The 16,304-nt window shown below is 39.4% G+C and overlaps 1 protein-coding gene across 1 annotated transcript in view; it reads left to right on the top strand.

Moving 5' to 3' along the window:
* The window catches only part of tenm1 (teneurin transmembrane protein 1), a 157,723-nt gene that overhangs the window by 102,973 nt on the left and 38,446 nt on the right, over positions 1-16,304 (top strand). Inside the window, exons 16-22 of the mRNA XM_046406138.1 lie at positions 713-832; positions 923-1,184; positions 2,132-2,417; positions 8,886-9,029; positions 9,503-9,755; positions 10,518-10,538; positions 14,923-15,155. Of these exons, the coding sequence (XP_046262094.1) occupies positions 713-832; positions 923-1,184; positions 2,132-2,417; positions 8,886-9,029; positions 9,503-9,755; positions 10,518-10,538; positions 14,923-15,155 (1,319 nt within the window). The remainder of the gene's footprint in view (positions 1-712; positions 833-922; positions 1,185-2,131; positions 2,418-8,885; positions 9,030-9,502; positions 9,756-10,517; positions 10,539-14,922; positions 15,156-16,304) is intronic.

Here is a 16,304-nt window from a genome sequence, read left to right on the forward strand (position 1 = left end):
ATTGTAGAATAAACAAATAAATTAATTATGTGGCTGTGTTTTTTCAGAGGGGAAATCGATGGCAGCTTTCAGGACAGCAGTAACAAACGGGGCAATGCAGCCACCCGGGGAAACCTTGCTATCCTTTCATTTATCCCTCTTCTGGAGTAACAGATAGGCTCCATCAGGGAATGTGTGTGTATTCGTGAGTGTATGTGTGTCTAAATCTGTCTTCGTTTGACCAGTTCAGTGATTATTTCAGATATAAGCAGTGTATTTCACACTTTACCTGCAAAAATCAAGATGAATATTTCAAAATAGTACAGATGTGACTGATAGTCTAAGGACTATTTGAGGAACAACACAGCCTTTTTTGCTGCAGGTACCACTGTCACAGTAATATAAACATGATGTGGAGGTTTATTTTTTATATGACAAGGTGTTGAAAGGTTTTACTGTGGGTGAAGCTCTATTTATGGTCCTTGTATCCTGGCGGTCTCAGGCAGACTTCTCTGTGCTAAAGAATGGAATTGTACTGAGTAGAATAAATGCAGTGTTTTTTTCTTCATGCACAAGGCCATTTGGGTTGTTCCTCCCCGTATGCCTCTCTCTTCAAATAATGATTATGTTCTCCATCACTGTAAACCTGTCATCTCTCCCTTGCCTTGTGCATCTCTTTCTGTCTTGCTGTCTCTCTCTCTCTCTCACTGCCTCGCATCTTTTGTTTTCCCAGTCGAGTAGCCGTGATTCGAGGTAGCGTCGTGTTGCAGGATGGCTCTCCTCTGGTTGGAGTCAACATCACCTTCCCACAGCACCCAGAGTATGGTTACACCATCAGTAGACAGGATGGAAGGTACAGACATCCATAATGAAAATATACAGAAAGCTTCTTTTATTCCCCTTGTGCACCAATCTTTTTCCATCTTTCTGCCATTTGATTTAGTTTTGACCTGGTGACCTTGGGCGCGATGTCTATGACCCTGATGTTCCAGCGCCCGCCCTTCCTGCCGCAGACACGCACCATCTGGACGCCTAACAACGACTTCCTGGTCCTGGATCAGGTGACGATGTCCAGGGAGGAAGCTCAACCTCCTAAATGTGACATCAGGAACATTTTGAGTCCCTACCCGCTGGTGCTGCCCTACCCACTTCCCAGATACACAGGGGCATGTGCAGAGAAGGGGCCAGCAGTGCCTGAGCTACAGGTGCACAATGCCTTTACTATGATGAGAAAAACTATATGAAATGTGACAATGCTGTGCTTGGTATCTACAAATGACAGGCCGCAAAAAAAAAAAAAAAACAAAGCTTACACTCAATTTGTAACAGCTCAGCAACAAACCAACCTGGTCTCATGGGGTTTTGCAAATTTAGCTCATTTCATATTTGCATCATGCAAATAGGGAATGAGCAAAATGCAAATTTGTGCTCTAGTCATATACTTCCCCACCAAAAAAGCAAATTAGGTGTCTGAAAGTCAGGTGTGGAGGTCAGACTGGTGATTATATATTTAACCTCCAATGAGACTCTCAAGGTTTTTGTTTTTTTTTTTTTCATTTCCTTTTTGTTTTTTTGTTTTATTTACTGTGACCAAATCCTCACACTAACTCCTCACTTCTGCTCCAAATAAAATTCTTGATACACACAATAGGCTGTAGAAAACTTTATATCTAATATTCACCATGGTGACAAGATCATTCTGTGGCAGAGGGGAATGATGTTTTTTAGTTATAAATATATCAACCAGTCCTGATTTGTGTCTCATTGTTCGTTTGTTTGCTGTTTGCTTTGCAGTATGGTTTTTTACCTGTGAGGTATTAGATATATTAGCATGTTTTCCATGTTTTCTTTTCAAAGAAAACCTGATTGTCATAGATTTTGGTTCATTAATTCTATATTATTCTTTGGGAATGATTGATGATTTTTAAGATTATTATTGCAACAAGGCTAACACATATTTGGTTGAGTTACCGCACCTCACTGTGTGAGCTATTTCTTCCTGTACCTGCCACTAGCAGTTATTACGTGAGCTCATACAAAGTAATGATTAAACACCTTTCTTTTTTTATATTATTCTCTGTGTCTCATTTCTCATTAATCCTCTTTCCATCACACATATTTCTCATTCTGCTCTCTGTCTTGTTTTCTCCAGGCAGTGCAAGAAGAAGTTTCAATCCCAGGAGCCTTTGTTAAGCTGAACTACTTGAGCACCCGTGCTGCAGGCTACCTCTCTCTGTTGCGAATCCTCCTCACACCTCCCTCTCCATCGTCCCCCATCTCCCCACTGGGCGGCCTGTCCAAGGTGCATGTCCGTGCATCAGTCCAGGGAAGGTTGTACCAGCGTTGGTATCCTGCTGGGCCTGGTCTGGTCCACAGGCTGGTCTGGAACAAGACTGATGTATATGGCCAGGAGGTCTGGGGCCTCACACATGCAACTGGTAGGTAGATTATAAAATGTAGTGGGACTCAGTCCACATGTTTTCTGTGTTTCCTACCTGGAATGAGAGAGGAGAAAGAAATTTATTAACAATGTGAAATGTTGCAGTTGCAGTAACGGAGAGCAAAAACATAGCTTTGTCATTTTTACATTTCTTTTGTGAACTGAGTAAACAAAATAGAAGATATAATGTGTTAATTAAAGAGCTTTAGAGGTGTTCCTAGGCAGATTTGTCAGCTTCAAAGAGAGTCACTCTACACACAAAAAACTGCTGTATGCCCTTGTGCACTGGGTAAAATGAACCTAGTTATGCATTTGTGTTATATTGACCTACACTAGGGCAGCACGGTGGTGCAGTGGTTAGCACTGTCGTGGCGTGGGTTTTCTCCGTGTTCTCCGGCTTCCTCCCACAATACCAAAAATATGCACGTTAGGTTAATTGGCTACTCTAAATTGCCCCTAGGTGTGAGAGTGTGTGGTTGTTTGTCTTGCAACCAGTCCAGGGTCCGTAGTCAGCTGCGATAGGCTCCAGCTCCCCCGCGACCCTGACGGATAAGTGGTATAGAAAATGAATGGATGGATGACCTACACTAGGTTGAGTATTCTCCCATGACTTTCAGTGTGTAGCAGTTTAACCCCGTGTTGCTAGCCTTTAAGCCAAGCTAATGATTTCCTTACTCTTGCTGCATAGTTAATGTACAGATTTGAAAGTGGTATCAGTCTTCTCTTCTAAAGCTCAACACAAAAACAGTAAAACATACTTCCCAAAATATTTAACTATTCCTTAAAACAGGGCTCAGGTTTCCATTAGAAAAAGATTTCTACAGCTTCGTCTGACTGGTGTAGTATTCCCAGATGAAAGAAAAACTTGCTGAGAGATTCAGTGAAATGTCTTCCCTCCAGACAAGAAATAAATAAATAGAAATGAAGGGCTACCACCTCTTATCTCTCTTGAAAAGGATGTTTTGATCAACTGTGTCAAATGCTCAAATGCAACAATACTTGAACACAAATTTTATCATCATCCCTCATAATTCTCAGCTCTTTATTTTCCAGAATTCAAGAATGACCTCACTGTCCTTAAAATATGATTAGTGATTCAGTCCATGTAGTGAAGTGGATTGTGCAAACGGGGTCACAGCAAGCAGTTTAGACTCTGTTCCACCCTTCAAGATCCTCACCACTCACAATAGACCAGACTAGAGTTGTACTGAGAAGGAGGAATGCTGAGATGGATGGCTCTATGAATACACCTTGGAGATGATAGATGATAGGACATCATTGGCTCGGTGGGGAAGAATATGTCCATGTGCAAAGTACAAATCTTTCAATGTGGTCCATGTTTCTCAATGTCTGCACTCACCTATGTATATATATATGTATATACTGGATATATATGCTCTTATTGCACTTGCTGGTTAATTATGTCAAAAAACAGCTGTTTTAACGATGTTATCAAGGCTTAAACCTGTGAACCTTCTACTGGTCATTTAAGAGACAGTGTTTCTATCTATGTTCACCACCTTTTTCATGAAGGTTGTAGACAAACAGCAGAGCTACGATAGACTGAGCTTTCCATAAGCACTGAGATATCACAGGCATACCAGAAGCTTTGTCCACTTGAGTGTATGGTCTCTTACAAAGATTGGATCTCTCCATCCCAAGGCTTTCTCTCCCCTCCTGATCCCCTCCTCTCTTTATCTGTTAGAGCTGCATTTCATCTCTTCCAGCTCCCTCCTGATCTTTCACCTTTTTTCAACTGCAATGATGGTGTTTTTTTTGTATTTACCCTGCTTTGCTGAACCATCCTCCCTGCCCCTCTTACCCCCTTTCCTGGCCTCCTATCTTCCTCTATCCACACTGTGTTTCCTGTGTTTCTGTCCTCACCCGAACTCTTCTTTCTTCTCTTTGCTGCTTGTTATTTCCTCCATTCTCTCTGATCTCCCCGGTTGCTTCTCTCTTGTCTTCCCCCTGCCCTCCCTGTACTCTCCTCTCTACCCGCGTATTCTCCCCTGATCGTGGCCCCTCTACAGTTCCTGGCATGTGTAGGAATGTATTTTCGGGCTGCCCTTGATACATACATGCATGCTACAGCTTAAGTTCACAAATGTATTTATGTTAAAATAATGCTCTGTAGATTGTAGCAAGACTTGAAACAACAAAAAACAGTCCATTCTCACCATTAAAATACAATATTTCAATAAAGATTCTTTTTTGGCACAAGCTGCTCAGCCACTGTGTAGCCAGCTATAACTTACTTTGCATTATTTACAACACATCACCCAAGGAACAGCCACATTTTATAATTTACCCAATCAGCTTGTGAAGTTTGGAAACAGACATAAGAGGATATTAAATGTCCTAATTGCTTGAAAAGTAGATTGTGGACACCTTCAGAATAGATCCTGATCGAAACTTGTTGGACTGTGACATGTGCATGAAAATAGTATTACAGCAGGATAAGCAATATGATACATATGATTGACAATCTATGACACATGACTCATACATTTCAGATACTTTAAATTCTTCCTGTCCTTGGATTCAGCAGCTGTTTGTAGTTTCTCTGTGAAGTGTTTGTTTTATTTCTTTACCTCCACAAGTCTGCAGTGGGTTAGTTGCTGCTCTGCGCACAGCACAGTCAGATGGCAGTCTTGTCAGGAGTGTGCCAAATGCACTTTTGATGATTTTTGTGGCCAGGCTCACATGGGCAACACTTTGGGATATAAGAATATATTACAGTTGGGGGCGTTACAGGCTGTGACAATCATGGCTAATCACATTCTCACCCTCTGTAAACACAGTCATCAGAGCTTTCTTCAGAAGAAACTTGTAGTTGTATGTGGTAGTGTAGTAGTTTCACATGAATACATGTAGACAAATGACAACTTTTTTAACCTAATAAAGTGAGCAAAATGTCATGGAACACGCATGTACTGAGCTGTCACCCTGCTTTGAGTAGGTGGACATCCAACTCTAGACACATTTATTCTTGGCAGTAAGATTGCAGTGCACCACTAGATTGGCATCACCACACCCTCTTCCACACCTCTCCTCATACTGTTGTGACCGACAAGTCACCGAGATACTGCACCGGCGGAGGAAATAACCATCAGTCAACAACCGAATAGAATCTGAGATTCCATTTGTACACTGGATCTAGAGAATAAAATCTACCATGCAGCATTAAAACCTGTGGGAACTCTGCATAAATGCACCTGTGGACATGTAGATGACATACATCCACCATCACTACTGGACACTGTGTTTCATTTTCTCCACAGAGCCTATATTTTTGTTGGTTTTGAAATTGTCAAGAAGTATGCTTTTTTACATGTCATTTTGTGACGGCACACAGACAACCGATTTATGCATAAGCAATCAATGAAATAGAAAATGGTAAAATTATTATTTTTAGTTATTTTGTTTTCATAAAGATGATTTAAAAAGGTAACATTAGGTTTCCACTGTGTTTTAGCCCCAAGAGCTCCTTCCCTTCTTGCACTAATGGTTCCCAGTACTTGTTGTCATAACAACACAGATGCACATGGTCTCACACATACGCCAACATGTGTGTACGCGTACACACTCCGTGTGCTCACACATTGCCAGTGCAAGAGAAAGGGAGATCATGCTCTGATTGCTGGGGTGAACATATTGCCTGAGGCTTCAGCAGAGGGGAATGAAAGCTTTCACCTGTGAGATATTGAGTGTGCATTTATGTGCTAAGGCGTGCATGCGTATTGCTTGTGTTTGTATTGTGAGGGAGTGTGTCTATGTGTGTCAGTGTGTGTGTCCTTGCTTGTAATATAGTAATATACAGTTGTGAAGCAGTTCTCAAAACACTGACACTTTCCCTTCGAGATTGCTTTGCTCGTTTTGTTCTGGAAAAGCCTTGCTCCTCAGATGAAGTCAGCTTTACTATATATTTCTGAAACAGGACGGTAAATCTATTTTTGATGCATTTCCAGAAGAAACAGCTTGTGGAACTATGGGCTAGAATAGCAACATTAAAAATCCATGTTGAAAACAAAATCTGAACTGAAAAATGAAACAATGGCATTGAAGTTTTTTTTTTTGCGTTTTTTTTTATTTATTTATTTTTTTTACAAAAAAGTTCAAATCATTTCGCTGAAAAATGAAACAGAGATGAAATTTGTTTTTGTTTTTTCATGTGAGATCTTCTGATTTTTTTTTCTTCAGTTAATTTTTTTCAAGCTGTCAGTTTTTGGGGTTTTTTTTGTGTCTGTGCGTGTGAGTGGTAACTGGTTTTCAGATTCAAATTCCTGTTGCTATTTTGGTGAGGAGATTGGGACAGCAGGGAGGATCGTGTGAATTACATATCTCCAGAGCCTCTGACATCACCACACACCTATACAGTGTTGACTTTTGCAAGTTTACCTTAAACTCCCAAAACAGTAAATAAGCGTGTTTTTCCATGTTGTTTTTTCACTTTTTTCACACATTTATTGTTTTCAGTGCCAAGTGTTGCTTTTGACACCATAATATCAAGTTACTCTTTTAACCCTGTTAAAGTCAGGTTTGTCGAGCTGCACTGTGACTTTAAGGATTTGAACTTACACAATACTCTGTGTTTTCATTTTACTTCAGGAGGCTTGTCAGTCCTGTTTCTCACTTTCAAAGAACACAAGATTACGTGCCTATCCGAGTTTAAGACACACAAAATTGAAACAAATGAACTCTTTGAATGAACCTAAGAGACAGTTCCCAGACTAAGAACTTTTGTCCAACTTTATATGGTTTCTTTTTCTCTTTTACTATCCCCAGTGTCCCAAATTACCCATTACTTCCCCTCCCCAATCACTTTTATTGATTGTACCCATTGAGTTGGAGATTTAAGTTAGCCCTGCGTGCCTGCTGAGTTTCTCTCCGTGTTAAAACGAATCTCCTGAGTTTTAACATAATGTGAGTGCTTACTACTTATGTATTCTCCCATCTCTAATGGTCTTTATACTGAATTTGCTCTCCAGTTCCTCTTGAGTACCCATCAATTCACAGACCTGCTGGTTTACGATGAAGCAAGTTAAGAGATCAGTGCCAACAGTGGCTGACAGTGACAGATATTCTTTTATCACATTTGTGTCACATGTCAGACTGTCCTAACTGTTGAGTATATTATCATTATCTTCACTGTTAGCTTTTCAACTTTAACTGTTTTGAACGCCTACTGTTTTAATTATACTCCACATTAAAGAGTGCGTTTTTTTTTCATTGCATATGTTACCTTTAAAACTAAAGTATGCAAAGTATATAAAACATATTTTGGTTATGTAAGGAAAGATGAGTTAACTTAGTTTTAGGTTATCTCGCCCACACTGAAAGTAAACTTTTAAGGAAAGATTTGTCCACAAGCCATTCAAAGCAACCTAGAATCAGTATTGGATGTGTAGGTAGGATACAATTTAATAAGTTTATAATTTGTCAGCACTGAATTCATTATGTTGGCCCAAAGTGACCCCAACAAAATCAATGAATGCAGTTTTAAACAAAAATAGTAATACCACACTATTAAAAAAAACCCTATACAGTTCTGCCTCGAAAAAGATAGCAAAGTAGAGTTACATTGGTATTACTGGGAAAACATAAATACATTATTCATTATAAACTATTTATATAAATTATCTCATTTCCAAGATGTATATTATTATTTTTTGTAATTAGATTATGATATCAGACATTTTACTGTAGTCTCATCTGTAAGACATCAGAGAGTATCTTTTACATCAGTCATATATTTGTTTGTAAAATGTGTAAGATGAGTAACTCTTAACTATAGTTTTCAAATGAAGAATGAGTAAAAACAGAAAATAGTATGAATTGTAAGTGCTCAAAACTGTACAAGTAAAGCTATTTCCCAATTGTGAAAAAGCTGTAGACTTGAAGTATTATGTTTCTCTCTGTTTGACATGTTGACATGAATGACTCGTATGCAGTTATGTTTACGTCTTTACATGTTTTCGAGAGCCCCAGCTTTGTCACCTGCTGGCTGTAACCATATTCCAAATCTGGAGTGGTAAATTACTGTTGAAACATATTTAATCTTGCCAAGTGAAAAAAAGAAAAAAAAAGCTGTTGATAGTTGTTACTTGTAGTGGGAAGCTGCACAGCGTATCATTACAACTAAGGGGCCAAGCAGCTAATTCTAGGGCTCCTTCATGAAGACGGGCTCCTCCTGATTACGCCTCCACTTCTCACTGATCTCTCTCAAACACACACACTGATGAGGTCTCACTAGAGGCCTTTCATGTGGCTCACCACTCAATACACTGTAGTTTTTGAGACAAATGGGGAATGAGTGTGCCTGTGTGTTAAGTCTTGCTGTTAAGTTCTGTGCAACATGCTGTCACATTGCTATACATACTGTAGTGTTAGACACAGCAGGTTTGCAGCACATAGTTATTACGGTGCATTATAGCAGCTCTTATGTGCACATGTGTTTGTATTTCAGTTTCTGTAGGCTATGAGTATGAGTCATGTCCTGGCGTTATCCAATGGGAGAGGAGAACCGCTCTGATGCAGGGATTTGAGTTGGTCCCCTCAAACCTGGGAGGGTGGTCTCTGGACAAACACCACGCCCTTAACATACGCAGTGGTAAGCACAAACAAACTGCTTTTGTAATGCTTTTGCTTATGTTTTGTTTTCGGTATGTGGCATGAATTGAATTTTTGTTTATTTTTTGGGGAAATAACATTGAAGTGCTGCCTCCTTAACATTAACTATACATATAACTATAACATTAAATATTTCTCAAGCAGCAGTGCAAAATATTTTGTTTTGTGTGTGTGTGTGTGTGTGTTTGTTGGGGGGTGGCTTGGCTTGGCTTGGACAGCCCCATAAATGTCATTACCTTTAGGTCCAAATTTCATTAAATCGTGATTGGTGAGTGACTTTTCTCCAAGTGACTGCCAACAATTTAAAACAAGTGAGGGGAGCTCAGACAAAACAAGAACTACACAAATAACAAAAAACACTTGGCAGAAAATTATGTCCTCACATAGGATCCTATCACTCACAGTAATACAAATTAAATCAAAATGGTATTTATTGCATTCCTCCATCCCCAGGAATCCTTCACAAGGGAAACGGGGAAAACATCTTCCTCTCCCAGCAGCCTCCTATTATCAGCACTGTGATGGGGAATGGTTTCTACCGGAGTGTACCCTGCGGTCCAAGCTGCAGTGGTGCTGCTCGAGACATGATGCTGTTTGCCCCCGTGGCACTGGCCAGCGGCCCTGATGGCTCTCTCTACGTGGGGGACTTCAACTTCATCCGCAGGGTCCATCCTGATGGATACACCAGAACCATACTGGAACTCAAGTGAGACTGATTTCATTGCTTATGCATGTGAAAAGAGTAGACCACTCTTGGAAGGGATCTCCCACAGCGGGAAGAAGTGGGATTTTGAGCGCTTGATTGACTTGAACACAATTAAAACAAAATTAGCTTGGCTGCTGTGGGTTAGTACGGCATTAGCTCCGGTTGGCATCTGCAGTTGTGATCTGTTTGATCTCAGTAGAATACATTCTGAAGTTTGTCTTCGTGCAAATGCAGAGTGCATGATGTTCAGACATCACAGACTCTAATCTACCTCTTTAGGATGTGAGAGAAGCTCAAAGTCTCCGCTGTGAAACAAAGCTATTTTTTCTGTGGATTATGACGATGATATCTCCTACGGCGCTGCAGGCACTACATTCTCTATTTCTGCATTTTCTCAAGCGTAGAATCTCGATGGGATTGCACAGTCATTTGTCCTGTAAAGTGTTCTCCTTTTGTAACTTTACTCTCTCATTCTCTGTTATTATTGTATCTCTGACTAATATTTCTGGTTCAGACGGAGGTTTCATAGTGTCTGTATTTGATACTTCCCTGTCCTCTGGGAGGAAATGCCAAAAAGCTTCCTGTTTAAGTTAATATTTAATGTGAAACAATACAGCCATCTAAATCAACCTTAATCTCACTTTATGAGGAAAAAAATGACTCATTGTCACCTGTGAAACTCAGAATGATTCTCGTTAACATCATAAATGATTGTTTTTACCTTTTCTTCTTTTTAAATGCTCTTTGACGGCTTTTCATCAGGAACCGGGACACCAGACACAGGTGAGCAATGGTGATTAACGCCTCCTTTATATACCTGCACAAAACTCGCACACAAACACAAAGACCACATGTCAAGAGAAAACACAGGCCATGTTGCAAAATGCCTCACAGCACTTTATCTTGGTTTGTTTTCTGAAAATTGCATAATTGCATTGATCTGACTTTCCCTCTTACCAGAAATGCACTACACAAAAAAATCTGCATATACTCAGGTTGCAGTCAGATATATCAAATCCTCATTTTAATTTCACCAGGCAATATTAAATTTGTAAATTGAAAATCGGCCAAAATGCCAAGGCTTTCATGTTTTAAAGGATTACTTGAAGTCTGTTTGGAAGATGCAGCGGTTCACTCACTTCCTGAGCAGGACTAAAAGCCCCAGGCCTTGGATGGCCTTGACATCATCCCTGGCCCAAAGCCTTGACAGTGTTGTGAGGTCTATACACCATGTTCGACAGAAGATTAGACAGATGTTATAGGGTTTGTGTGTGTGTGTGTGCACGCGCGCGGATGTGCTTGTTTGTGTGAGAGACAGAGAGGGTTTATCCAATTTGAAAAGAGAGAGGAGGATTTTCAAGATGCCACATCTCTAGCATGCCAAAGTTTTAACCATGCAAAAAGGATAACCTGGCTGTGTGTTTATGTTTGTACTGTATGGGTTGGTGTGTACTGTCTGCAAGTGTGAAAATGTAAATGTGCCTGTGATGCACAAACTGTGATAAATTTCCTCTGTATAGCCAATGCCAGGGATTCCCAACCGGGGATACTTGTATCCCAGGGGCTACCGTTGCAGTTGCCAGCAGCTAAGTGTAAAGATTGGGAGATTAACTAATTAAATCAAACAGAAATCAAGCTTGAAAAAATGAGCCAATTTCTGAGTCAGCTACAACACCTAAATAAACTAAATTCCTAAAAGTTTGTTAAAATCAATTGATAAAGAGTTTCTACAAATGACTAAATGGCTACAACATCTAGCTTTTGGCCCTTTAAGTGTTAGCAGAACAGATGCAAATGTAACTGACCTAACTGCTGACAGCTTAAAAATTCTTCTTCATCTTATTATTATTATTAGTGGTAGTAGTAGTATTGTGATTGTTATTATTTTTATTATGTCCCCTATTTTTTGCAGTTTTCAGTTCATACACATTTGTAATATGACAGCTGAGGTCAATGATGGAGTACTTTAGTTCACCTGACTGCGCTATGGGGGTACATCAGGAAAAAAAGGGGGTTGGGAACCACCTATAGCAACTGGATTCTTCTGAAGGCACTTTGGATACCTTTTCCTCGCCCTGGAGGTTTCTCCTTCAGTTCCTCCTTCCTCCTTTTTTTTCCTCTGGAGTAGCTTTTTACTGTTAGCGGCATCTTAGTGTTTCTCTTTTATTCTATACTATTGTTCTCTTAAGTCAAATACATTAATTATTCATCCATATTCAGCTTTCAAAGCTTTTCACTCCACATTCTTCCCAGCAAAGTGCCTACCAGCCAACAGGGCTTCAAAACAGGGTGCTCTCCAAGGGGAAACAATACGGGATGTACTCACCATAAAACCATTGTCTTTTCTTTCTCTTAAAGAGTTTGAGATTGAAGTAAAGTAAATAGAGGAGGAAGTCCTCTACAGTATTATCTGAGCACCCAGACAGTTGATTCAGAGACAGTCAAGAACAACCATAACGCCGTCTATCAACTCTGATCATTGTTTTGGTATTATGTGTGGAGGGGAATAGAGAGGCTAGAGTGGGATTGTTTGTGCCTGGGTTGTTATTGTTGTTCATTTCCCTTCCACTTGATAAATTGATAAATGTATTCACGGCTCTGAGCATCTAATTGAGAAGAAGACAGGTGAAGTGGTCTGTAATCAGTTATATGTACAGTGCAATGCTTGAAGTAGCTTCAAGAGACCAGCAAATATGATATGCAGTGACACACTTTGAAACTCGGAGTAACTCTCTGTGGATCAGGTTTCAATTATTTATGTCCAGTTCAGTGCAGAGCTCCGTAAACAGTTATGCACTTAATGGACTAGATGACTGACAGCACCCCTGCCTGTGTTGCAATGTTTGTTTCCGGCATGCAAGAAGGTTCAGGCTAATATAAAAAGGAAGTTTAGGGTTTGTTTGAGTGGCACAGCAGTCTCACAGTGCACAGCTGCTATCCAAAGCAAATGTAAAATTATAGAAATCTAGTAGCAACCTGCAAGAAAATGTTATTTTGAAGGTGTTAGTGAGAAAGAATGTACAAAAGCATTTCTCGACATTGTAATTTGCCTTTTCTCACTAAATCTCTGTGGGGAAAAAAACGCTTAAGTGTCTTTGAGTTTAATTGACAAGAAGCCTTTGGCCACACTGGCTGACAGTGGATTTCACATTACATAGTAAATGCAGTTAGTTACAGCAGTCAAAGTTCAAAATTTAAATTCCTAATAATGCAGCAAAGTAACCTGACCTGAGGTTTTCTCTAATGGCTGAACTGCACTCTATATGAACAGAAGAAAGTCAGTTGTTCTCTGCACAGCGACGTGCCCACAGTGTTGGCACTCCTCCTACACAAAGTACAGTATACAGCTCATAATCAATATAAGGGTAAATGAAGTCAGTCTTCATAGTTCTAACCTAGGCCTGATGGCTACACTGAGGACAAAAGACAGTTTCATTAAAGGAACCACCCCCCCCCCCGCCAAACCATAATGTACTTTTTGTACTTTTTCAACCTTGCATTGAATAAACTTCCAGTCTTTCATTCACTCTTACCACTCATAACCTAACAATAGCAGCAAGAACAATAGACAGTTATTTGTCCTTATGCCTCATTTGGCTTTGGCCAAATTTAGCTACACAAACTTTCTGGGTTTCATTTTGGTCTCAGGCCTTTGTTGCATGTTACCCACACTCCCTTCTATTGTCCCTCCTGTTTTCCTGTTGCTTTCAGTTTAGGTTGCTTTATTCTCGACCATGGTCCATAGCAGTTAAAGATAAAATGAACCAATAAAGACAACATTATATAGCTATCATATATAATATAGAAGACATAAAACTGAAAACAGGAACACATACATGCATGAAATACAACAAGGAAGCATTGCCCCTTATGAAAATATATCTACCTAGACTCTTACAATAAGAGTAATCATGTCATAGAAATGTTGTATAATGACGCAGCTTTTGGTAGGGTTTATGAATGCATAAATTTGCTGCTTTTCACCTTATTCAGGCTGTACATACATTTATACATAAGACTCCTTATCTCAGCCAGACATGTGGATAGATTTATGATGATTAACTACCACTCTAATAAATTTTTCTTGCATCATTGTAGGCAGTTGTAGGCCTCTGCAAACTGCTGTTTTTCTACTGTACTACAGGCGAGCATTATATAACATAAACACTAAACCACACCTTCGTTGTGGTTATGGCATTAGTATTTTTCATTACAAAACTCAAGAAATTAGGCGTCTAATTATGACATAACAGTAACTGGAATTCAAATTGCAACAGAAAAATGTCCACATATTGTTTTATTTTTACTGTGAATAAATCTACCATCAGAAGTATAAACTATAGTGTTTATTCTATATGTTTAAGAGTAATGTAGAAAAGGCCTAGCACATCAGTGAGAACACTTTCAGGCATAGGGATTCACCTTTTTCTTCTGGAGCAAGTTTTCTTCTTCTTGTTTAAAGGATGGTTTACAGTATTTTTCTGTGTTGTTTTTTCCCACTGACACAGAATGTGAAAACTATTTTTTCATGGAGTTGGAATATAGTATTTTGAGGGCATGTTGAGATTGGCTTGGGTTGGCTTTGCTGCATGGGATTATTCGTTTGTAGTGACATACATTGTACAAGAGACATATTAATCATCTGTTTAACATTTTATATTCATAACCCTATTAACCATTTTCTTTAACACGCTCATACAAAATGTGTTTATCACTTCGCGTTACTATTTAGCCACTGTGGCTGTGTGCATCTGCGTTACAGAAGACATAAATCTTGTTGTAGTAGAACAAGTTTACTCCTACAGTCTTTCATACTGATGCTTTTCATTGGGATGTCCTTCCTCTAAATGCTTTTACTACTACTACTAACAACAACAGCAACAATAATAATGATGTTATTTATGCCACACTTTTTAAGACCCTTTTACAAAATACGGTGTTATATTATCATGAATACTGAGTAATATCGTAATATCCTAAACTAGGCTAACCTCATTGAGTCAGTAGAACAAATAGAATCTTTTAATAAAACTCTAAATGAAGAAGTCTTTGGAACTGTTGGGGCAACTTGCAAGTGATTTGAAAGCTTAAATACAACTCTGGAATATATTTGCTGTCCTTTCAATCTTTACTTTCCATGAACTTTGTAAACTTCCTCTCTCTTCAGCACCAGCCCTGCTCATAAGTACTACCTGGCCATGGATCCAATGGGTGAGGTTCTCTACGTGTCTGACACCACCAGTCGCAGAGTGTACCGCGTGAGGAACCTAGGGCAGCCAAAAGATCCATCTCGCAACCTGGAGGTGGTGGCCGGGACAGGGGAACAGTGTCTACCTTTTGACCAGAGCCACTGTGGAGAGGGCAGGAAGGCCACTGAAGCTGCACTTAATAACCCTCGAGGTAGGAAAATATACAGTATATCTAAAGAAGTTACTTTCTCAGTCAGTTCAGATATGCAACACACTGCTGTCATGAGCATAAATTTCATTTATCATCTCTGCAGGAGATAGGGACATACAGAGATCTGTGGTCAGTACAGATTAGTATTAAGTAATATTTGCTGTACCTAGCAGGAGGACTGTGTTTTCTGAAGGTCAGTGCTTTCATATTCACCATCTGATTTGAGATTTTGAATAATTCAATATTTTATGTTATAACATTATATTATTATATTTTTTGTATAATTTGATTTCATGACTATAGACAGAATTATTAGGACACCTGACCAATACATTAACAGGAATGTTAAAGACATTGCATTCCAAATACACAGACAGCTTTGCAGCTCTAACAGCTTCTACTCCTCTGGGAAGGCTTTCCACAAGTTTTTGGAGTGTTTCTGTGGGAGTTTTAGCCCATTCATGCAGTAGAGCATTTGTGAGGTCAGACACTGATGTTGGACCAAAAGGCCTGGCTCACAATGTCCACTCCAGTTCATCTCAAAGGAGTTGGATGGGGTTGAGGTCAGGGCTCTGTGTGGACCAATCAGGTTCTTCCACACCAAACTCATCCAACCATGTCTTTATGGACTGCTTTGGGACACAGTCATGTTGGAATAAAAAAAGAAAATGATTTTTTTTTTTCACATGAAATTGTTGTGATCACATCTTACACCTTTTAAACTGGTTTCATTGCCACATCCTTTAATCCAAGTTGATACTTTATCTATCTATTCTTCAGTAACTGTAAGTTCCTCTTCCTGCTGTCCTTTCCACGGGTGGCTGCTTTTCATGCCTCTGCGCCATGGCCAGAGCCATTATGTTTTCAGGTTGTCTGTCTATCCATCTGTCCCATTCTTGAATGAATGAATGCAGTATATTCGGAATGTCTTCAAATTTAGCTCAAATGTCCACTTGGATGACTTACTGTGATCTCACAAAACACATTTATTGGCTAATTCACTAATCAAGAATATGTGTGTTAATTATGACAAAATTTGCACAAATGTCTAATCAGAAAATTACGAAGTAATGACATTTTACATCCTAAAGGTCAACTTCACTGTGACTTCATAATGTCCTGAAAAAAGCCTCCACGTTTTAGAATTTG

This window comes from Scatophagus argus, chromosome 12, assembly GCF_020382885.2.
Source record: "Scatophagus argus isolate fScaArg1 chromosome 12, fScaArg1.pri, whole genome shotgun sequence".
NCBI lineage: Eukaryota > Metazoa > Chordata > Actinopteri > Scatophagidae > Scatophagus > Scatophagus argus.